This window comes from Peromyscus leucopus, chromosome 14, assembly GCF_004664715.2.
Source record: "Peromyscus leucopus breed LL Stock chromosome 14, UCI_PerLeu_2.1, whole genome shotgun sequence".
Lineage (NCBI taxonomy): Eukaryota > Metazoa > Chordata > Mammalia > Rodentia > Cricetidae > Peromyscus > Peromyscus leucopus.
The window spans coordinates 68,197,472-68,221,339 of record NC_051075.1 but is presented as its reverse complement, the minus strand read 5'-3'; the positions used below and the strand labels follow the sequence as shown (position 1 = coordinate 68,221,339).

The 23,868-nt window shown below is 39.0% G+C and overlaps 1 protein-coding gene and 1 pseudogene across 1 annotated transcript in view; one reads left to right on the top strand and one right to left on the bottom strand.

The window, feature by feature from the left end:
• LOC114688245 (cation channel sperm-associated protein subunit beta-like) overlaps nt 1-16,733 on the bottom strand; it is a 72,031-nt gene extending 55,298 nt beyond the window's left edge. Inside the window, exons 1-4 of the mRNA XM_037211000.1 lie at nt 16,587-16,733; nt 11,776-11,854; nt 7,842-7,927; nt 1,206-1,346 (exon numbers count right to left, since the gene is read on the bottom strand). Of these exons, the coding sequence (XP_037066895.1) occupies nt 1,206-1,346; nt 7,842-7,927; nt 11,776-11,854 (306 nt within the window). The 5' untranslated portion in view covers nt 16,587-16,733. The remainder of the gene's footprint in view (nt 1-1,205; nt 1,347-7,841; nt 7,928-11,775; nt 11,855-16,586) is intronic.
• Nucleotides 16,734-22,674: 5,941 nt separating this feature from the next.
• On the top strand, nt 22,675-23,606 carry LOC114688247 (annotated as a pseudogene).
• Nucleotides 23,607-23,868: the final 262 nt, after the last annotated feature.

Genomic DNA, 23,868 nt, shown 5'->3' with positions numbered 1-23,868 from the left:
ATTTCCCATGCTGTATATGGAACTTGAGCACACTATGAAAACTGAAGTAGGTGGCTACCAATACTAAGTATTGTATTTTATTCATATTGGCTATGAAGAATTAGAAAATCTATGGATAGGGAGAGAGAACATGAGCAGAATAGTGGTTGCTTAGGGCTGGAAATTGGAAGAAGTGTGAGGAGTGACAGTTAATGACTTCATGTTGTCTTTCAAGATGATGAAATGTTCTGGAATTATATACTAGTGAGCCTGTACAACTCTGAATATACTAAAAACCAATGAACTATATATAGACTTTCAGTGGGTGAGTTGAATGGTATATGAATTTATCTTGATAAATTGGTTTAAAATTAAGGTACAATTTTTATAGATGATAGAGATCAACTCTAGTTCACTGCCATTTGACTGCCACTGAAAATGCTGGAAGAAATTGAAGCTAGCAGAAATGATGTCAGATCTTCAAAAGCAACAGAAGTATTAATTACTTCAAATGTTTTTCTTCTAAGTGATTTATTTTTTAAAGGGGGTGGAGAGAAAGGATTTTGCTCTGTATTCCAGGATGGCCTTGAACTTACAGCAATCCTCATGTCTCTACCTACCAAATGCTGGAATTATAGGCATGTGCCATTATCATCATCACCATCACCACCACCACCATCATTTTCTTTTTTAATGTGTTCTAAGTACTTGAAAAATATGTGACTTCTTAATTAACAACTTATACTGTATTTGTAGGCAGATTTTTCTGTCTTGCATGCAAGTTCCCAAAACCACATGGAGACTTTGTATTAATTATGAAGCTAGCTTAGCTGATAGCTTAGGCTTGTTTCTAACTAGTTTTTGTAATTTAAATTAACCCATATCTTCTAGTCTACGTTCTTTTATGTAGTTTGGTTACCTTTACTTTGTAAAGGCCATGCTGCTTGCTCTGCATTCCTGACATCTCCTTGCAACTCTACCCTTCTCTTCCCAGCATTATCTCTGCCCCCAAATCCTGCCAAGCCACAGCCATTTAGCTTTTTATTAAACCAGTCACATGACATATCTTCACATAGTGTAAACAAATATTCCATAACATGTATTATTGGATTTAAACATGTGTAGAAATACAACATTACTTAATTTCCAACATGTAAAAAGATATCCAATAAGTGACACTATGCTTCTTCTCATTAACATAACAGTATAAAATAAAGGATAGTTACCAGAGATAAGTTAAAGTGGAATTCTTCATGGTATGTACTGTTAGAGATTATCAGTGTGGGAGCAAGGCCTCCTGATGTAAATACACCCAAAAAAGCCCTTGAAGTATCTTCACTTTCACTTCGGAAGCGACAGTAGATTTTCTTTAGGGAAGAAAGAAATACAACAAGTAATGAGAAATTGATATAGAGAAGCATATTACATTATTAGTGAGGAAAAGTTTGAGAAAAATAATTGCTGATAAAAAATTCTATCTTTAATAATTACCATCTCCAGTGAGGAAAACCTATTTTTATAAGCATGTCCTTGGAACTCAGTAACCTATCTAGTGTCCTAAGGTTTTTCAATTCATCCTTATGAGAGTGTTTTAGTCATAAAAATGGTAAGTTTATATTTTTCATAACCATAAAATGAAAACCAACTAGACTCACATGTAGAAAATATGATTTCATTAAAAGTATTGTTTTGTGACTAAATTGAAAAGGATTTAAATTTATTGTCCACTTCCCAACTTTAAAAGGGACTTGGAGAGCAGGCAGAGATGGACATACACATGCCTTCTCGGGGCTGTTTGCCTTGGGCAGGGAGAAGAAACTACAGGCCTGAGAGGTGCCATTAGGACCGAGTGGGCAGTGATGAACACACACACACACAAACACACACACACACACACACACACACACACACCTGCCTAAGGTGATTTGCCTTAGGCAGGGAGAGATAACTACAGGGTCACACAGTGCTTTACTGTGCCAGGCAGTTGAGCACAATTATGGTGAGCAAACACATGGTGGAATATGAGGAAGAGAGAGAGGCTGAATGGTTCCTGTCCGTTGGAGAGACACAGATGTGAAGAGGTGAAGGCGATGAGAAACAGGATACTGTAGGAGTCCTGCTTGTCACCAGGGGCCATGGTAGTGTTGGGTCCTGGACTGCTGCCAAAGGCTATGTCCAGGTTCATGGCCCTGCGCCAGCCAGTCTATGTTGATATCCATAACTCCTGTTACTACCAAAGGCCCTGAGGATGCCCAAGGTCTGGAATACCACCACATATGGCCATATTGGTGTCTGAGGGCCATGCCATAGCAGAAGCCATCCAATCTGCATGGCTTAGGCTGCCATCTGGAGCCATGGAGGCAGGTGATGGCCATTTTGGGGTCTATAGACCTACCACAGCAAAGGCACCTGTTACCTTTGAAGGTCATATGGATGCCGGGGTCTGGGCCCCCATCTGAGGCCATTTTGTTATCTGAGGGCCACCCTGCCACCAGATTGATGCAGATCTGAGTGGCCTGTGAAGCCACCTGGGGCTATGGTGGCATCCAGGCCTGGGTTTTTGTCTAGGACCATATCTAGGTCTGTGGTCCTACTGCAGCTGGGGTCTGTGTTGAGTTCACTGAAGGCTATGGCACTGCCTGTGGTCTGAGGTGACACATGGGGCCATGTTGGAGTCTGGGGACCAGGCTGAGGCCAAGTCTATGCCAATCTAAGAGGCCTGCACTGCTACCCAGGGCCATGGTAACATCCATGCCTAAGCTGGGGCTGATGGCATATCTAGGTCCATGGTTCTGCTGCAGCTGGGGTCTGTGTTGATCTCTCTTGCCTGTGATATCACAGGGGTCCATGAGTAGTGTAGGGAAAAGGGCTGGCAAAAGAAACCCACCCTGACCTTAGAGCCCAGAAACAAGGAAAGATGACTCAGATAAGGCCAGTGAAATAAATACAATTTGGCTCAAATCAGAGCCATATCTGCTCCTGGCTAAGGGACTTGTGAACCAACAGATCACAGAGCAAGACAGTAGAATCCTGACCCTGGGGCCCAGGACCAGGAAAGAAACACCTGGGTTTGGGACCTGAGCCAGAGAAATGAACCAAGGAAACATGCCCTGACTTTGAAACCAATACCAAAAAAATAATCTTGGCCCCTAGAATCAGAGTCAGTGAAAGAAATGTGCCCTGGCCTTAGAGGTAGTGTCAAAAAGCCAAGAAAGGCCAATGAAAGAAATACAGTTTTGTCCTGAAATCAGGGCCATTTCTGTCCCTAGCCCACAATACTGGCCAACCCCTGGGCAGAAAAAAACTAACCAATCACTGGTTGACTCCACTCCCAAGACATCTTATATAAACCGCCCTGCCTGGTCAGTTGTGAGCTGTTCTCTCCACCCTGGTAGAGGCAGCTACTCTCCTGGACTCCTCTTTCCCAAATAAATCTTTTTCTCCAAAGAGTTTTGGGTGTGAAGACCTTCATTCACTGGCATAGAGAAGAACCTTGCTGAGACGTCCCATATTGGACTGAGAAAGGGGGAGCTGAACAGATTCCTGTTGAGATGTCCCTCAGTGGACAGAGCAAGAGAGAGCTGAAATGTAACACTTTTCTCTGGAGGAGATCGCTACATTTTTGCAATTTCTTAGGCCAGAGAAGCAGAGCTCTGCTAGGAAGCCCCCTTAGGAGTAAAAGACCCTAACCCTTCAGCTTACACTGCCCCCCCAAGCCCCAGGAAATGAGAAACTAAAAATCTAGTTCCAAGGGCAAGCTGACTCAGCCATTGTTCAACCACCCCTGCCACAATGTAGCAAAGTAAAAAGATTTCTGTTAAGAGATGTGCTCAACTGTGACTGGGATAGTTGCAGGTGTCCCAGGAAGGACCACCGACACCTGCATGTAAACTCCACTCCCGCCCTGATACCCCCCTTGAGGTTTCAAGAAAAATGTGCACACTGACGTAATTGTATGCCCCTCTGTGATCACTCTGTAACCAGACAATGATTTTATGAAATTAGCTTCTAGACATAAATCAATCGAAATGACATTATGTGGAAATTGTAATCTTGTGGGGTTTGTGGGTTTTTCCTTTAAAAACCCCAATGTGGCTGCAGTAAGATGCGACTCTTGCTCTCAGGACAAGAGTTTGCCCATCTGTACAGATGCTTCAATAAATCCACGTGCTGTTGCATTAACTGGACTGGAGTCTGGGTTCTTGGGGTGCCCACGTGAGACCCTAAACTTTGGGGTCCAACAGGTAGAGGCTGAGAAAAGCTCAGCTGTAGCATCTGTCAAGGAGAGGAGCAGGATTGCTATATCCTGTGGAGAGACCATCCCCCATCACACCAGGTATAGCCTGATTCCCCAACAGTCAGGATACCCTTCCCTGCTGAAGCAGTTCCAGGTGTGACTCTCCTGAGCAGTCAGAAAATTTCCCTTCCAGGGTTGGGCTGCTTCTTTGCAGCTCCAGCCATCAGAGCTGTCCTAACCAGCTCCAGGTGTCCAGGACACCACCAGAGCACAGGTGTCCAGGATACTTCACCCATCTAGGGTTGGGCTGCCTCCTTGTAGCTCCAGCCACCAGAGCTGTTCTAAGTAGCTCAAGGTGTTGCCTGACTCCTAGGTAGTCAGGACCCCTTTCCTCAGAGTTGCAAAACTCACATTTTGGTTTAAAACCTGGGACCAAATCCACGGAGTTACAACAAATTTACTTATAAGAACCATGTGTTGAAACCTGTGTTGAAGTACAAGGACCCATGCTGAGCTAGCCCCACCCCTCACCAGCCCTGGGATAAGAGACCTTGATTGCCCTGGCACTGAAAATTTGGCCCCACCCCTAATAGGAAAGCCTGCTCCCCACTTCCCCTGACACACACACACTTGGGAAAGTTGGTCCCACTCATCACCATGGGTGCAGGAGAGCTAGCTCTACTCCTAAGCTGCAGAGGGTGGTTCCAGCAGCCTAGTCAGAATAACCCGACTACCACCCAGACACACATCCATGGCTTTGAGTGGACACTCTCCAACATCTACCCCATGGATAATCCCCCTGGAGCATGGGAATGGACTAGTCCTATGGAATCATAATTGCAGGATATCTGAGAGGAGTTTCAGTGAGAGTCCAGTATTGATGGAGTATCAGAAGCCAGAGGCCTTGAACCTGACCAACAACACATTACACAATTAACATTTGCAAGTAAAGCTGTTTGGATAAAAGGGCATGGTACACAGCAGGTACCAAGACCACCAAGACAAATGAAGAGTTGATGGAGAGGTGGGAAAGATGGAGGAATGAAGTGGAGTTTGTTTCCTTCTGTTTATTTTTTAATTAATATTCTTATTTGCATTTTTATTTTATTTATTTACTATTTTTATCTTATTATTTCTTTTTTTAGTTTTTCTTTGAGGGGAGACACTACAAAGGTGAAGGGCAGATACCGAGGAACTGAGAAATAAGTGGATTTGGGGTGCATGATGTGAAATTCCCAAAGAATCAATAAAAAATGCATTAATAAAAAATTTTAAAAAGGGATGTGGCAATGTCACATCATGAATGCTGAATTTTACTGAAAACCTAAGGCAGACACTGAGATTTATCTCTTGTCTCTCCTACTAATTGAGAATACTTTGTCTGGGACTGGCAAGATGGTGTGGCAGTTAGAAGCACTTGCTCCTCATGCAGAAAATTTGGGTTCCGTTCACAGCACACACATGGAAGTCCACAACAGTTTGTCACTACAGTAATGGGAACCAAAACACCCTCTTCTGACCTCTCAAAGCACCAGGCATGTACATGATACACATACATACATGAAGTGAAAACATGCATGCAGAGAAAATGAAATAAGTGAATCTTAATTGAAAAGAATACTTTGGCAGCTTCCCAAATTTCAAGTTCTCTCCTTTAGAAATGGGGAACGGCTCAGAGGTACACCTATAATTCTACTACTCAGAAGGCTGAGGTAGAAGAATACTCAATTCCAGGCTATTCTATTCCAGGTAGACCCTGTCCTGCCTAAATAATGAAAATAAAGGGGGAGGCCTTGACAACAACATTAAAAATATCTACCATATGTTGGGCAGAGTAGAAGGTGTTAGGGATACAGAGGAGAATAAACTGACGTAATCCCTGTCACTCAAGGACTTACAGTCTAGTGGGGGTTGTCAGGCAGACAGACTGGTTAGATGGAGTAGTGGGTGAAGTTATAGATAGATAAAGGGAAAGACAGACCAAGAGAGTAAATACAGCATCAATCATAGAATAAAACAGTGAAGGGGGAGTGGGAACACAGGTGCTGGGGAAGTACATCTGATTTAAATTTTTAATTATGTGTGTGTGTGTGTGTGTGTGTGTGTGTGTGTGTGTGTGTGTACGTATGCATGTATGAGCACCTCTGCCACAGCATGTATGTGGAGGTCAGAGGACAATTTGTAGCCATCAGTTCTGTCTACCATGTGGGATCTATTTTCAAACCCAGGCCATCAGGCTTGGTGGCAACTGCCTTTACTTATTAGATATCTTACTGATCTGGTCTGGAAAGTCCTATTTTTAATAGAGTCATCAGAGCAAAAGATTTCCCTCAGAAAAGGCCCTGCATGAAATTAAGTTTCATAATGAACACAGAGCACTTTGATTGTACACACAAACACTTTAAAGATGTAAGTAATGATTTAAAGCAATGCCAGGGTGACATGTACTTCACTATGACTATGTAAAAATGGGCTAGAATACTAATTGTAAAACTAAAAATGGAAACTAGAGATGGATCAGTGGTTAAGAGCCTTGTTGCTCTTTCACAGGACCTAGAACCCACATTGTGGCTGACAACTCTGTAACTCCAACAGACTCAATGAACTCTTCTGGATCAGGCATGCATGTATATATGTGCACCTATGTAGTACACATGAGGAGATGCAGGCAAAGCTTCCATACAAATAAAATAAAATAAATAATTCTGCAAATGATTTTTTAAATAAAAAACTAAAACCAAAGTGTTAAGCAATCTGGTTCTAGCTTTGTAAGTCTACCTTTCCTTTCCTATAGTACAAAATCACAAACAAAAAGGGCACAGGCTTCTCATGCGCTGTTACTTCAAAACCTAAATTAAGTATATATTTTGTATATCGAATAGAATTAGGGACAAAGTTAAAGGAGACTTAGGGATAAATTATGTGTCTTCCTGGAAAGTTATTCTGTGTTTCAATTGTATTTGTCATTGATTTTTAGATAATCTGTGGGTTTTTTTTTATTAACATCTGTTTTTGCTAGCAATTGCTACATGGATTTTCAAGTGTGTGTGTGTGTGTGTGTGTGTGTGTGTGTGTGTGTGTGTGTAACTCAAGGCTTTGAGCACAGTAGGTAAGCACTCTCTCACTGAGCCATTATACATGGCCATAGCCCATGACTATTTTAATATTCTGTTTTATTTTATGTTGTTGTTTGATTGCTTAAAAATGCCCCATCTCTTGAATGGAAAGGTAATACTATCGCTTACACAAAATGACAACCACAACATGGTCCTTGTTATACAAGAACTATTTCTTAAGGTCACGTGAGGTATGTTTCTCTGACATGCTACTTCTGTCAAACTTCAAAAGAACTAATTGGTTTCATATCAGTTGAAGATGGTTGCAGCTGGTCTAGAAAAGGGAGGTAGGCATCATTTATTAACAACAATCGCAGAGCATGGCTACCCAGGATGCTCAATGGCTAAATGAAATATACCTCCCTATCCAGCTACAGACACAATTCCATAGAATCTCACCTTCCTGTCTGGACAGTAGAAAGCACTTGAGAGACTATAGTGCCATTGCATTTGTATCAGGCCTTAAAAGGGCCCAGAGGGCTATAATACATACAGTTAGTGGACTTTACCAAACTGTCCATGGACAGAAACAACTTGATTTGATTGTCTGTGGGGACCTCTTCACTGGAACAAACAAAGTGGTTCTCCTTCTCACCTAAACAACAACAACAAACAGGTCAAAATAGAAGGACTTACATGAAAAGTACCACGTTTTTCAAACTGATAAAACATGTTTCTTTTCCTTATTTTTTTTTATTATTCCTGAGACATAGTTTCTCTGTGTACCCTCTGCTGTCCTGGAACTCACTTTGTAAACGAGGCTGGCCTTGAACTCAGTGATATGTCAAGTGCTGTGATTGAAAGTGTGTGCCACCACTGTTGGGTGATAAAATCACTTTTTAAAGAACAAACATTAATAGCTGGGCAGTGATGGTGCACACCTTCAGTCCCAGTACTTAAGAAGCAGAGGAAGGCCAGCCTCTGTGAGTTCAAGGCCAGCATGGTCTACAAAGTGAGTTCCAGGACAGGCAAGGCTACACAGAAGATCCCTGTCTTAAAAAAGAAAAGATTTATATATTTAAACCTGGGCGCGGAGTTGCACATATGCAATTCTAGGTCTCAAGAAATGGAGGCAGGAGGGTCAACAGTCAGAAGCCATACTAGGCTACATGAGATTCTGTCTAAATTACCTTCCCATCCTCTACATCCTCTACAGAACAGAATTGTAATTTTGAACTCACTGTGTTTAGAGAAAACCCAATCTGTGCACATTTTTTCTTCTTAAAGATATGTTATTAGGATTCATAAAAGGAGGGGTTGGCTAAAGCATTAAAATATAGTGCAGGGTATGCTAGACCATGATGCCAAGAGTGCACAAGGTGACAAAAACTATGGACTTCACCAAATGCTCGAGTTCCCCACTCTTGTTATAAGCATAAGATGATTAAAAGCTGGAGCAGAGAAAGTTTTGGTGCTTTTGAGACAGGATTTCATAATTTTGTCTTGGATTGTCTTGAACTTTCTATGTTACCCAGGATGTACTCAAAATAACTGCCATCTTCCTATCTTCACCTACTGAGGGCTGGAGTTGCAGATTTACACCATCACACCAGGCTAGAGATGGAGTTTTTTCTCATAGAGAGCTACTGGCAGGAAGAGGTTGGAAGGAGGATCCCTTCATCTTACCTTGGAGAAAAGAGGTTGTAATGGGTACAGTGGAAAATGTAACATGCAACCCTATAGTTTGAAACACAGGCTTGGACTCCTACTTAGCAAAAGAACCGGGTTCATTAGTCTGACAGGACAAAGCATGGCATTGTGAGAAAGAATGATTTTAGGAGCCTTGTTATGGAATATTCCTTTACACTGTATGAAGATGTGTCACAGTGATTGGCTTCATAAAAAGCTAAATGGCTAAGAGCTATGCAGCAGGTATAGCAGGGACTTCTGGACAGAGAGCTCTGGGAAGAAGAAAGGTAGAGTCTCCAGCCAGATGGAGAGGAAGCAGGATGGACAGTACAGAGTAAAGGTAACCAAGTCGTGTAAAAGAATGTAGATTAAAAGATATGGCTTAATGTAAGTTATAAAAACTAGTTAGGAACAAATCTAAGCTAAGGGTGAGCTTTCATAATTAATAGTAAGTCTGTGTCATTTTTTTTTATGAGCTGGTGGCTCAAAGAAAAATCTGTCTACATATGGTGTTAAACATCCAGCCAGCCACATGTATCCACAAAAGGCCTGAGAAAACTAAAAAAAAAAAAAAAATCAAAACATTGAGTCAAATGTACCTTACTGGCAGGGCATCCTGGTGACCAAGGTCTCTTGGATAAGCTCAGTGTACAGAGACTGCCTGTAGGCTGGAGTTGGCCTCCAGTGCCATGCACCAGCACCATGCACTAAGGTGAGCCACACCAGATGGCAGACATAGCTATTTAAGTTTCATCTCATGTGATCAGAGAACATTGTAGATGTTTAGTAAAGCCAGGTACAGACACAGAAAACACCTAAAAAGGTACAATATGTTTAAAAATGTGCTTAGAGCCTGAAGAGGGAAAAGAGAATGGGTATAGACAGTCATAGAAAAAATAGCTTAAAATAATAAAGTCTTTAAAATCCCTCTATTATAGAACAGAGCTGTGTTTGGACTATTCCATTGAGTTGGAGACTGTAGCTGCAACTACTAGAACTCAAACCCATGCTTCCACTACTTGGAAAAGGATTGGATTGTTTAAAAAAATTCCCTGGAAGGACCCGAATTTTAGACCAGAATTAGAAAACTCATGATTGGTGTCATTTATTATATGAACTCATTGTTCTGCTCACAGTTACACAGGTATAACAATGAAGATGTAACCAGAAGCAACAAAACTCCCATCACCAATTTAGTTCACATACTGCTGCTGGAAGAGATCAGAACATGCTACCCTGCACATAAGCCACTTTACCACGGGGATGATTTCATGCTAAAAGAAACCATACTTTTCTGATCAACAGCAAAAGAGTTGATACTGAGTCTGCTCAAATGTATTAAAAGAGTTTATCTTCCATCATTTCCCTCCTATATATTTCTTAACAGACTTCCTCTGTTTATCATCCCCAAACCCTTTTTCTTCTCTTGTCCTCTCTCCCCAACTTGTTACTTTTCCTTGATAATGGTACATTAATCCATGGGTTTAACCACTTCTTTGGAATCTCACTTCTTTCTACAAAGATCTCAATAACACATAAAATAATGAAATCAAGTGAAATTACATGCTTTTTCTCCTGTTTGTCTGTCTTTCATTAGATCACAAACATCAGCCATAGAATCTAACAGGATAGGATAAAAGTATTTCTCACCCTATTCTGCCATATTGATCCAAACTATAGCTGTTGTATGTTACTCTTCCACTTACTTAATTAAATTTACATAAGAACTAAGAATAAGTTTATATTATACTGCATATTGTTTGTACAACATAATTTTTCAGTGTTATTTTTACATTTGTCTATGTAAGCATCAGTGTAAACAGCCTCCCGATGATTATAGTTTGAAATCAGTATTTCTTTGCCTCATGTGCAAGCACCTCTATGAAATGCACCAGCTCCCAGTCTTTCAGAATAGTTCGATTGTATCCCTTTTTTCACATCAGATTGAACTATGCACTGCTTCCCTCACATATTCTGCAATTTACTACCTCCAAACTACTGTTTATCATGTGTCCTGATACTGCTTTTGAAACATACACTTTCTCATATGTGCATATGCAAATTTTACCCACTTTAAAGACCTAGACAGACTGTTTGCTTTTATATAAAGCTGGCCCTAACAACCTGCTTTTCCACAGCCAGATACAATCACTCTTTTCTCTGACACCTCTCCTTCTATGACTCTCCAATGTTGGCTTATATCCACAGATATGTCAGAAATCCCCTACTACAATGTTTGGAACTAAAAACTGGAACAATTCATATCTCATCAAATTCTGCAACACATTTGTGAATAGAAAGTCTCAATTCTTCTATCTATCCATTTATTAAACACCACTGTATTCTAGCATGCATTCTAGGATGCAGAACGCTCTCAAAAATGTGTACATGATGAAAGTAGATTTTTTTTCCTTAACAAATTTTTTCTATTCCTAAAGTTTTGTGAACTAATTCTATCCACATAATTTTTTTAGGAAAATTTACTTTTACTTTGCCAGACTGAGAATTCATACATCAAGGAAAAAATTTTATATCTGTTCAAATAATAAAATATTTGCCATGATTCATCTGCTGTTAATGGTGAACATTCTATGACTTGGAAGTGACAAAGTGTTATTTAAAAAAGTTTTAATACACAACTTGGTAATAATGGGTTCACAATGACATTACTAGACACCCAGGCCACAGCAAATAGGTAATACATGAAAACAATGTGAAAATACTGTCAAGAAAAAATATTAAATGGATAATATTTGAACTGTAAATGAGGAAAGTTTATGAATAAGAACTCCTGAAAAGGAGTCTGATACTTACGTTTATTATATATAATTCCTGATGAAAATTCAAACACATTCAAAAGTAAAATCAGAACATATATAAGCGGTGATTCCATCTGTTGGAATAAATATAAGTTATTTCTATTCAGTTACTCTGAAAATATTATTTTGCATTTTAGATATGAAAACAATAATATTTTTTATCATGGGACAAAAGCAGATGATAAAGAGGGAGGTCGAGTGCTTGCCTAGCAAGCACACAGCCCTGGGTTTAGTCCCCAGCACCCAATTAACAATTGGCCAACCAACAAATCCCTGAAATACACACGCAACATGACAACATTCTAGTTTATCTCCTACTGTGTATTTAAAATATGTAAAATATGGTCTTCCTGAGAGACAGAGAGGTTGGGGCTTGGGCTTTTCTTCAATATAGGTAACAGTGGGAGAAGTGATATTCATGATATTAGATTAATTATAAGATCAAGAACCTGCCTAGATCAGTAAATGCTCTAAGGATGATAAAACTGACAATCTTTTTTTTTCTTTTACTATTTTGACAGTATTTTTAATACCTAGATTTAGCTGAAGTCTACATGGTCCCAAACTTTCCTTGCATGTTCTTGCTGAGTATAGTAAGAATGCAAGTCTCTGGTGCTCTTGATCCAGGGCTTTTCTCAGGGTTATGTTTGCAGCCAAAAGATGTGAGGGAGTTGCAACAGCAGGCCAGCTTCCATGGTGACTCTCCTAAAGTCAGTGTTCTTCCCCTTTGATGCATCTTATGGCCTGGGTAAGTATCTGTTATAGACTGAGTCATTTATAACAAAACTCACAAATTGAAGTCCTAACCCCTAGAATGAGATCCTATTTAGAGAATGAGGTCGTTGAAAGATGCTCTAACTGAAAACGTCTAGTATCCTTAAAAGTTGAGTAAACTTGGGCACAGAGTTACACAAACAGAAGATAAAGCAAAGACAGGGACAAGACAATCATCTATAAACTCATGGGAGAGGCCAGACTAGATCATTCTCTCAGGGCCCTCAGTAGAAATCAACCATGGTAACACTTTGACCTCAGGCTTCTGACCTCCAGAATTGTGAAAAGGCATTCTGTTGCTTAATCTACCCAGTGTATGGTACTTTGTTATGGAACCCTAGGAAATGCTGTTGGACTTTGGGAGTGAAGGAATTAGAAAGAGCTTCACACTGATACTCTGGCTATGCTTCTCTCTGTGAGCAATGATGCCTTTTGTCTCTAACCCTGGCAATCTTATGTCTACTGTCAGAACCCAAGAAATAGGTATAAGCCTGACTTGACAACTTCAGGTAGACTGAAATCTCAGACTATGGAGGGCTCCTGATAACATCTCAACTAATTAGTATGTTCCCTCACTCAAAATTTGCTTTGCTTCTTTAGGAATATTTATTGGCAAAATGTTCAAATATCCATTGGATTTTGATTTTACCATTTTTAAGGTCTCTTATAAAAGAAGACCTGTCAGGAAGGTCTATTTTTTCTTTATTTACTTGGTTAATTTTAGAGAAAGAGTCTCACTGTGCTGGCCTGCAGGTTACTATGGATACCAGTCTATTCTTCAACCCACAGAGACCCACCTGCCTTTGCCTCCTTGTGCCAGGATCAAAGGCATGCACCATCACAACAACCTTGAAAAATTGAAAAAAAAATCATGTATTATTTGTTCTCCACAAACTAATGTCAAGACACTATTGTTGAAGACAACACTTACATATCTTAGTGAATACAGAGATGATGAGCTGATCCCTAACTAGAGACTTCACCCCTACTCTCTAGAGTTCATGGTAATGAAAGATACTTATCAAGCTACCAGTAGAGAAAGGTAACCACGAATTCAGCTACAAACCCTGTGATCTACAAAGGTGATCTGCCTGCATGATCACTTTTCTGATTGGATTTAAAGGCTACTCCATGAGATGGAACCCTAACCCTGCTCAGTTTGCCAAGAGCCTGAGACTGTCATAGGCCTACCATAAAACCAAATAATATTGTTCTGCTAAAGGAACATAGCAATAAAATGACTCCTATCAACATTCTGATATACCTATAGATCAGTGTTTCACTCAATCATCATCAGAGAAACTTTCTCTTGCAATAGATGGGAACTAACACAGAGACCCACAATTAGACAATGCACTGAGAGTGAGAGATTTTGGAATATTCAGTCCTAAATGGGATATCTTCATCAAAACACTACCCTTAGGGCTCAAGGAGCTCTGCACATGAGGAGGTGGGAAGATTTTAAGAGCTAGAGCAGATGGATCACTCCAAGCAGTATCTTCCAGACACTACAGAACAGATCCACAGGATATGAACTCACAGAAATTATGGCAGCATGCCCAGGACCTGGATAGGTTTAAGCCAGATAGGATCACAGTATGAAGGAGGGGAGTGGACATGGGCTCCCATCCCTAACCAAAAAGCTATCACCCATTGACATCAGCTTGCAAGGAAAAATTAGTTTCCTTCAATGGAGTCTCGCTGGGTATATTAACCAAACTTAAGGGTAGGTCCCATGCTTAGTAGTAAATGGCCAACACAAAACAATAAAAACTCAATGGCATTTTTGTGGATTTTTGGTCTCATATTGCTTTGTTTAGGCTTTTTTTTTTTTTGGTCCTACTGATCTTTGGCTTATATATTATGTTTTCCAATTTGGGGGTTTTATGGTTTTGTGTATCTCTGTGTGTGTGTTTCTTGTGTTTTTTTCTCTTTCATTTACTTGGCTGATTTTTAAAGGGAGAGAGGCTAAAAAGGCATGGAGTTGGGTGGAGAGATGAGAAGGTTTAAGGAGGAGATGGGGGAGGGGAAACGCTGATCATATTTTGTATGAAAACATTTTTTTCAATTAAAAAAAGGCCATGTTTTCAGTCACCTTAAGAAACAAGTTTTCACAGGGAAGAATAAACAACTAGTATGATAAAGTATACCAGCATGGTGCTTGCTCAATTATTTTTTTGTAAGAATAATTTGAGTGTTAAGTTGAGATATGGTCATTGTATAATTTAGAAAACAATGCTCTTATCAAAATCTTGTATTATTTACGTAAACATTCAAATTAAATGATATAACACCATTAGAACCCATAAGGTTTTCTCTCTCATTTAATAGAAATGCATTGTACTCTAAGTCTCCAGTTTGCTTGACCTATATTATTGTTATCCTCAATATTTCTCTAATTCCTTTTATTAAGTAGGCATAAAATTGTTATTTTAATTTTATAGAATTAGGGTATGGTTTATCTTTGACCAAAAACCAAGAACCTTCTGTGAAAGATTTTAAACACTCAGGGAAGAAACAGGTTTGAGAGAGTTAATTCAAGGGAGACACAGCAGAAGTGGTTCCCTATAGCTCTGTTACTAACTGCATACCCCTTTTTTCAGGATTCAACATTATTTACTTACTCTTTTAGTTTAGTGACAGAATACACTTTAGGATCCATGGTGGTTTGAATGATTTGCCCCTTATAGTCTCAGACATTTGAACACTTGGTCCTCAATTGATGGCATGGTTTAAGAGGTTTTTGTTGGAGGACGTATGTCACTCAAGTCAGGCTTTGAGAATTCAATCTTTCTCTTTTATGCTTGCAGATCAAGATGTGAGCCCTCAGCTTCCTGCTCTTGCCCTATACTCTTGCTCTGTCATCATAGTGTCTAAGCCTCTGGAAGTAGAAGCCCAAATACACTCTTTCTTCTATAAGTTGCTTTGGCAATGGCATTTTATCACAGTAATAAAAAAGTAACTAATAAAAGCATGTTTCAAGATCACTACTACCTAGTGACAGATTAGCTTAGAAACAAGATCTTTGGACTCAACATATTCATTCAACACATGAAAGTACCACAAAATAAAAAATTCAAGTGTATCAGAAATAATTATATTTGAACTATCATTAAACTGGTGATACATATCTTTATCTCATTTTTCCTTCAATATAACCATTTTTTCCTAAGTTGATATTCCCCTTTTTCAACTGGCACCTCATATCTAGAGAGATTTTAGTTTGAGTGAATCTTGAACAATTGAAATTTTTTTCAGTTAGTTGTTTCTCTAAGTTCATATTTTTCAGTATTAATAGTAATACTGAATATTTGATTACCTCTACAACTACTTTCTTCAGTTACATAAATTTCAATTTATTAAATTCAGATGTCTCATCTTATCAGACAATTAGACTATCTTTTTTACTAGTCAGAGTCAAACTTGGAATCTGCAGAACAGTAAATGGCAATGTCTTTTACTTTTATTTTCATTAACAGTTAAACTGACAACAGTTAGTACTCTAGTTACCCATACCTTTAATTATTATGGTCTTTACATACCTGTCTATGACAAACCAGACATTTGGAATTTCCCTCTTCTCTGGCACCAAACACTGCTAATTGTATCAAAGATGGATCCTACCTTCTCCCAACCCAGTTCATCTGTAACTATTCCATTGTCATAGAAAAGTGATTACACTAAATTAAGATTATAGTAGGGAGCTCATTTTAATATTCATTATTATAATAATTACCTCTAATTCCTCCCTGGTTGCCTTTTCTTTTTATGTTTTATTCCTGTTTCTTCTGTGTAGAGTCTACACTGTAGACTGCAGAGACAGTATCAAGAACTGAATTTACACAACTGTCTGGGATAGTGTGTTTGAGGTGTTTCTCTTCTGTGACAACAAACATTGTGAATTCAACCAAAGAACAAGCCTATCTACTCCCCATTTGTCTCATTTGTAGCTATTTGACTGTCACAGAAAAGTGATTACATCAATTAATATTATTGCAGGAAGCTTATTTTAGTATTCATTACTATAATTACCTTTAATTGTATATCCCCCTTGTTGTCTTTTGTTTTGTTGTTTACATTTTAGCCTTGTTTCTTCTGTATAGATTAAAGATCCAACTATCAAGAGCTGAGTTTTCACAGTTGACTGCCTTAGCTGATTTTTACAGTTGACTCCCTTAACAGTCCACTTAACTTTGGTAACAGCCAATCAGCTGCTACTAAGCACAGAATCCTGCTAAGAAAAATCTAAAGGATAGGCAGTTGGAATTTCCAACTAACTGCCTCCATCAAGAGTATAGCAGATTTTCTTCGAAAATCTATGAGAAGTAGTAGTTTTCCAAACCTATCATCTTTAATATAATATCCATTTTAGAGTGTCCAGATGCTTATTTGAGTACATAAGTGAAAACATAACAGTCAAAAGGTCATCCTGTCTCTATACATTGACACTTAAGGCAACCTGTCATTGAAGAGCTTCACACTTGTCTTGAAAAATAAATAGGACTTAAAATGTATTACTGACAAATGAACTTACTGCAAAATAAACAAGTAAAATCACAGGGTGCAAAGGTTACAAAGAGCTGTGTGCATAGAATTTTCTAATTTTCTCCCATATTCACTGCTGTGTGGCTGCTCTTTGTTGGGTGTCAGACTCAGGTTGCCAGAATGAATCTGAACAACTTCCCCAGTACCAAACAGTCACAAATGAATGTAAAGCTAGCAAGTAACATTGTAATGATGCTAGTCAATTCCATTTTATATCCATGCTGTTTTTCAAAAGAGGCTTCACATGGCCTCAGTTTTGTATACCTATCACAGAAGTAAACTGGTCACAGTTTAATGTATTCCTGGGAAAGCCTGTGTAAGAAATATTCTTTTCTTCTTCTCTGGTGATCGTGAATGAAAGAAGTTAGTCCTCTATCTGAAAGAAAGTGCAGAACACAACAAAGTATTATTAATATTATTATTACACAATAAAGTGTTATTATTTAGTAGTAATAGTTCTTTTCCCAGACACTGGAGACTCCTTTTGTTGTAGGTTGTTTCTTGCAATAAAAGATGGTAAATATTTTTCCCAGGCATGGTCTCTCACTGAACCCAGAGCTCACAGATTAACTGGACTGAGTGGCCAATAGGATCTAGAAATCTGCCTGTTGCTGCCTTCCCAGTGACTTTTTATAATGGTCCTGGAGACTAGAACTCAGGTCCTTGTGCTTGTCTGACAAGCACTCTTTTGAATGAATTATTTCCCAACACCCCCCCCATTGTTCAGTGCTAAGAGGAGATGTCCTTTTCTAACAATGAAACAAAATTATATCATGTCTTGCCTACAAATAATAATGATCCCTGTACATCTACTCAGTGTCTGCTAATATTTCCTCAGTGGTTGTAGGAATCAAGATCTAATAAAATCTATACTTTGCCCCTGGTTAATGTGTAGTTATAGTCATGTGTCACTTCATGTAGTGGTGCATCCTAGAAATGTGTCCTTAGGCAACTTCATCCTTGAGCAAAAAACATAGAGTACTTACACAAACTTACATTGTAGAAGACAATCAATCGTTTTGTGTGGCCTCTTGATGTAATCAAGATACAGCGTAAACACAAGCTGAATTAGACTTCTGTGAGCATATTGCAGCCTACTATTACACAAATAACTTTCATTTATAAGTACGAGTACACACTAATAGAATAATAAATAGTTATAATATAGTAAATACACAAACCAGTCATGTAATCATCTATTGTCACCATTAAGTATTACATTCTATCCATAAGTGCAGGTGCTGTACTTTATATGACTGATAGCATGGAGGGTTTGGCTGCACTATCATCATCACCAACATTGATAATATATGGTGTTATAATATTAAATCAACTATAATATAAGTAGCCTACAAGAATCTTTCAGTCCCATTATAGTCTTATAGGACACTGTCATCCATACTGCCCATCATTGAGTGTGACACTGAAAGGTGTCATGTGTCTGTACTTTTCAAGAATTTAAATCTGTAAGCAGATCATTTTTTCCCTCCAATCATTGTCTCAATCTTCCCTTGTACCTGGCTAGTTGAAGAAGAATTATCTCTGTTTTCATAGTCTATATTTTGATGATTGTACAGTTTTGATGCTGATGATTTTATAATAACAATATATTTTTATACCATAAGGCTACCACATTTATCCAGTAAATTGTTGGAGATTTAGAAGGTTGATGGTTGTCTTATTACTTTTTTATTGCTGTGATAAGATACCATGACCAAGGCAACTTATAAAAGAAAGCATTTAATTTGAGACTCATGATCCATGACCCTCATGGCAGGAAGTGTGGAAACAAGCAGGCAGGCATAGTGTTGAGCAATAAATTAGGGCTTACATCTTATCCACAAGTGCCAGTCAGAGAGAGATAATTAGGAATTGTATGGGCTTTTGAAACCTCAAAGTCCACCCCCCAGTGACACACCTCCTCCAACAAGACCACAACTCTAAATACTTCCCAAACAGTTCCACCAACTGGGGACCCAAGTATTAAGACATATAATCTATAGAGAAACCAACACAATTTCTTCCTTCTATCCCTCCCTCCCTCCCTCCCTCCCTCCCTCCCTCCCTCCTCCCTTCCTCCCTCTCCCCTTCCTTCCTTCCCATGTGTGGGATGACTCTCTTAGTAAGCTTATGATGTCAAGCAGCTTTCCTCTTTCATTCCCTGATGTAGCAGTTACTTATTGGCTAGATGGATTGAACTCATCAGTGGTTATAGGACAGTGATATTATATAATATCTTTTCACTGCTCTCTCTTTCTTAATCTCTCTCTCTCTCTCTCTCTGTCACACACACACACACACACACACACACACACACACACACACACACGATCTTCCTACAGTCTAGGCTCACCTCAAACATGCCATGCTATCCTCCTGTGTCAGCCTCTTGTGTGCTGGGATTACAGGAATGTGCCACCATGCTTGACCTCTGAGTACAAATATTTCTATGGAGATAAAATTTGCGTCATCCACTATGAATTTGGTCACCCAGAGGAACTGTGCTTAAGGAAAGACAAAAGAAATACTTCATTCCTTTCCTTCAGTAGGTGGTAGCCATAATTTTGGCTATAGGTCCATAAGTCTACCACCTTAATTTCCTTGTAGTTCAAAAGAAATTAGGAAACAAAGGTTAGTAAAGGAAAATGTATTATTTACAACTTAGTCTAACTTCAGGGTGGAAGACTCCTAATGTCTGTTTTTCCTGCACCACTGTCAGAATTCCATACATTTGATGAAACAAATGCCAGAAAGTGTGCATATATTAATTTAACTGGATAAGCTTTTAAAATTGTGGTAAGTCTATCTCTTCCCATGAGGCAAAGTCCTCCTTTGCTCCAGAGCTTTGTAACACACACACACACACACACACACACACACACACACACACACACACACACACACACGGGCAGCATGGGGTTACTGAGGAAATCTTAATTTGGGGCTCCAATGTTTTATGGAATCTAGTTCAGCTAGGCCAATCTTTTTTCTTTAATAAACACATAAGGGATGGACAAATGGTTCAGTGGTTCAGAATACTTGTTTCTTTTCTAGAAGACACCTACCTCAGACTGCTCAAAATCATCTGTAACTCTAGCTCTAGGGGATTGATGCCCTCTTCTAGACCATGCAGTCGTCCATACTCACAAATGCATATCGTCACACAGAGACATACATTCTCATAATATTTTTTTTAACATTGTTTTTGTGTGTAGCCCTCGCTGTTCTAGAACTCACTCGTTAGACCATGCTGCCTTTGAACTCACAGAGATCCACCTGACTCTGGTTCCTGAGTGCTGGCATTAAAGGCATGTGCCACCAACACTTGGCTTTAAAATAAAATCTTTAAGAAACATATAAAACTCTATAGGAGATAAATGATAGCTACCTATAATGGAATTTCTTCATATGTTCTTAAAAAAGCCATAAAGACAATAAAATAATCTGTAACAACCAAGAGGCAAAAATTACTAACATGTTCAACTTACACAGAAGCTGGAATATAAGCATCTAAAACTGAAGTACCAGCTCCAGTGCCCACACAAAACAATGGCCATAGCTAAGGACAGCATGCTACCAAGGCAGCTGGAGTCCCACAGTGATGAGACACACAGAAGTTCCTCAAGTAGATTTCTGGCTAAGAGGGGATAGTCCAAGCAAAGCTGAAACCTAGAAGAGTTGAACATTCAGCCTTGAAAATATTTGTGAAGTTTAAGAAGGCATCATTACAAAGAAAAGGTAGCTGCTCTGAAGGAGAAGAGATTCTCACATATTTGAGGTGAAGAGAAAGTAAAGAAATCAAATAGTGGTAAGTAAAGGTCTTTTTAAAAATATAAAGAACAACAAACTTGAAAATGTACCACCTCCATGATCAAATATTCCATCTCCTTAAACACTGAACTTCAAGCCACTCCTGAATTAAGAAAGTTGGATTGACAATCAAATTCTGTCCTTTTCCTGTAGGCTTGCCAAAAACAAGCAAACAAATAAACAAACAAACCAAAAACAAAAAACCGAAAAAACCCAAACCCCAAACCACACAACTACATAGTCTGAAAAGATCTCCATAGTAAAAAGATGTTCATACCTTGCTATTTCATATGAGATGTCAGAGTAAGGGTAAGTATTCCTTTAAGCTTTCAGGGAAAATATCCTAGGAAGGGAAAAGACTTATACTTCCATAAATTAGCAGTACAGAATGCTGGAAGAAAAAGAAGCAACATTTGAAGGGTTTACTTTTCACCTAGAACTTAATATTAACCAGTCTAGGTGGGAAGTATGAGTGCAAAATAATCACATTTTATACATCAGAAATATAATGAACACAGCCTGAATTTTGGACACTCAGTGTTTGACAAGTTTTCTTATTGTAGGAATTTCCATTTTCCTATGATCTCGCACAACATTTAATGAAGGTTTGTTCCTAGTTGTTCTATATGCAGTGTCAAGCTTATGGCCCGTGCCAGAGCAAGCACGCTCTAGACTAGTGATGAGAGTCCCTTCCAGAGGTTGATTCCACAGCCTCTCCTGGAGCTGTTCAATGTTTATCTTCTAGGCCTACTTTTCTAGTTATCTCCTGGATGAGGAATGTAAGCATCCCATTTTCCTTCAAGTAAATGTCTCTTTAGAACTAGTCTGTTTCTGCTATATTCTTGAATACAGCTAGAACTTAGAAATTTAGATGCCATGTCTCATTCTTAGGAAGTTACTACATACTCCAGCATGACAGGAAAGTCAGAAGACCAGTGAAAGATATGTCCTGGAATTACCAGAGGGTTTCAATACTGAGAGCAAGTATTTCAGACTGGAATAAAATGGCACGGGGGTCCCTGACTTCAAAACAAAACAAATTATATCTATTTCTGTCTCTATATATCTATGTATCTATGTATCATCTATCTATCATCTATCTATGTATCTATCATATATTTGTCTGTCTGTCTATCTATCTATCTATCTATCTATCTATCTATCTATCTATCTATCTATTTATCTCTTATAAAACAATTTCCATTTCCTATTTCCTGGCAGGCAGGTGCCTGGCACAGGTGTTTCTGTCTTTTTCTTCATACTCAGTCTATGTTGTACCCAGTCAAGAGTGCTGTGGGTTGGAGGAGCTGGGCAGCCCTTTGCACTGTAGTTATTTTCCTTGACCTGGGTGTGTGTAAAGGATTTGTAGAAGTTCCTGTCTTAGTTAGGGTGATTACTGCTGCTAAGAAACACCATGACCACGTTGGGGACGAAAGGATTTATTTGTCTTACAGGCCCATATCACTGCTTACCACTGAAAGAAGTCAGGATAGGAACTCAAACAGGGCAGGATCCTTGAGGAAGAAGCTGATGCAGAGGCCATGGAAGAGAGCTGCTTACTGGTTTGCTTTCCTTGGCTTGCTCAGCTCACCTTCTTAGAGGACCCAGGACCACCAGTCCAGATATGACCCCACCCACCATGGGTTGGGTCCTCCCCCATTGATCACTACTTGGGAAAATGCCTTATAAAAACAGTCAGTACAGTTCTACATAAATCATTTAAAGAAAATTGGAAAGATGGCATGCAGCTTGTTGATACATTGCTTCAGAGTTTGGATTTTGGAGTTATCCAACAATAAGCTATAAAAACGAGATGATATAAATTTACAAAGGACCATGGAGTAAAGATGATACATTATTGAGTTTGCTCACAGAGTAGGATACTGATTCGGTCACTTCCACATCAGCAAATGTTTGTCCTTGTGTCAAAGACACATCATATGTTTTTGGTGTATATTGGTGGGAGAATCACGTTTGAAAGAGAAATACATAGATGTTGTTTGGGAATTAACTGTGTTTGCACATTTCTGTCTCAGAAGCTCCTGAGTTTGTGGCACTAAAATAGATGGCTGCTGTGATTTTTTACCCTGTATACAATGAGTATGAAGATGGACCCCATCTATCAGCGGGGATTTTACTTGATTCCAGAACTACCTAACTATGGATGGCTTCCTCCTGTATGATCTTGGAGGCTTGGGAAAGCTTGTGGTCATTGTAGTAATTGACAAGAAAAAAACATCTCTCAAATGTACCATACTAAATTCATTTATTCAGGAAGATGTTAGAGATAACAGAGAACACTTCCATAGAGGTTTTTAGTTTGGTTATATGGGTGGAAATGACTAAATACACCTTGCTCTAGGTTGAACTGACAAGACAATCCCAACTGCAGTTGTACTGAACACTTCAAACCAACAATACTTTTTGCAACATAGGCATGGTAAGGAAGCCAGTGATAGGGTCCAGTTCATTAAGAGCATTTTGGACAGTACAACACCAGTCCAAGGAAGGGATAGCATTTTGCAGAGATTGAAAATAATAGTATTTGGTGCCAAATATTCAATTGCATCTGTATTCAAGAGTTGTCCATTTATGGGCTGCATTCTCTTTGGCTTGCCACTGGGTATCATCAGCATCATGTGCTAGGGAATGTGTACAGCTAATACAGAGGGGAAGGCTGATAGGAGAGTGATATGAAGTATCTGTCTAAAGGCTCAATGAAAGACTAGGAACACATAGAAGAGGGAAAAAACTGTCAAGCAGTGAAGGACCTCTATTGCAGAGTCGAAGGATATATTAGAAAAGAAGCAAGATTGAGTCTTTACAGATATGAAAGATTGATAGGATTTCAAATAATTCGAGTCTATTTATTGAATTTAGATATTTAGTCATGATCTATTTAAAGAAGAGCTCAAGGCCAGATTGGTCTACAAAGTTAGTTCCAGAACAGGCAGGGCTA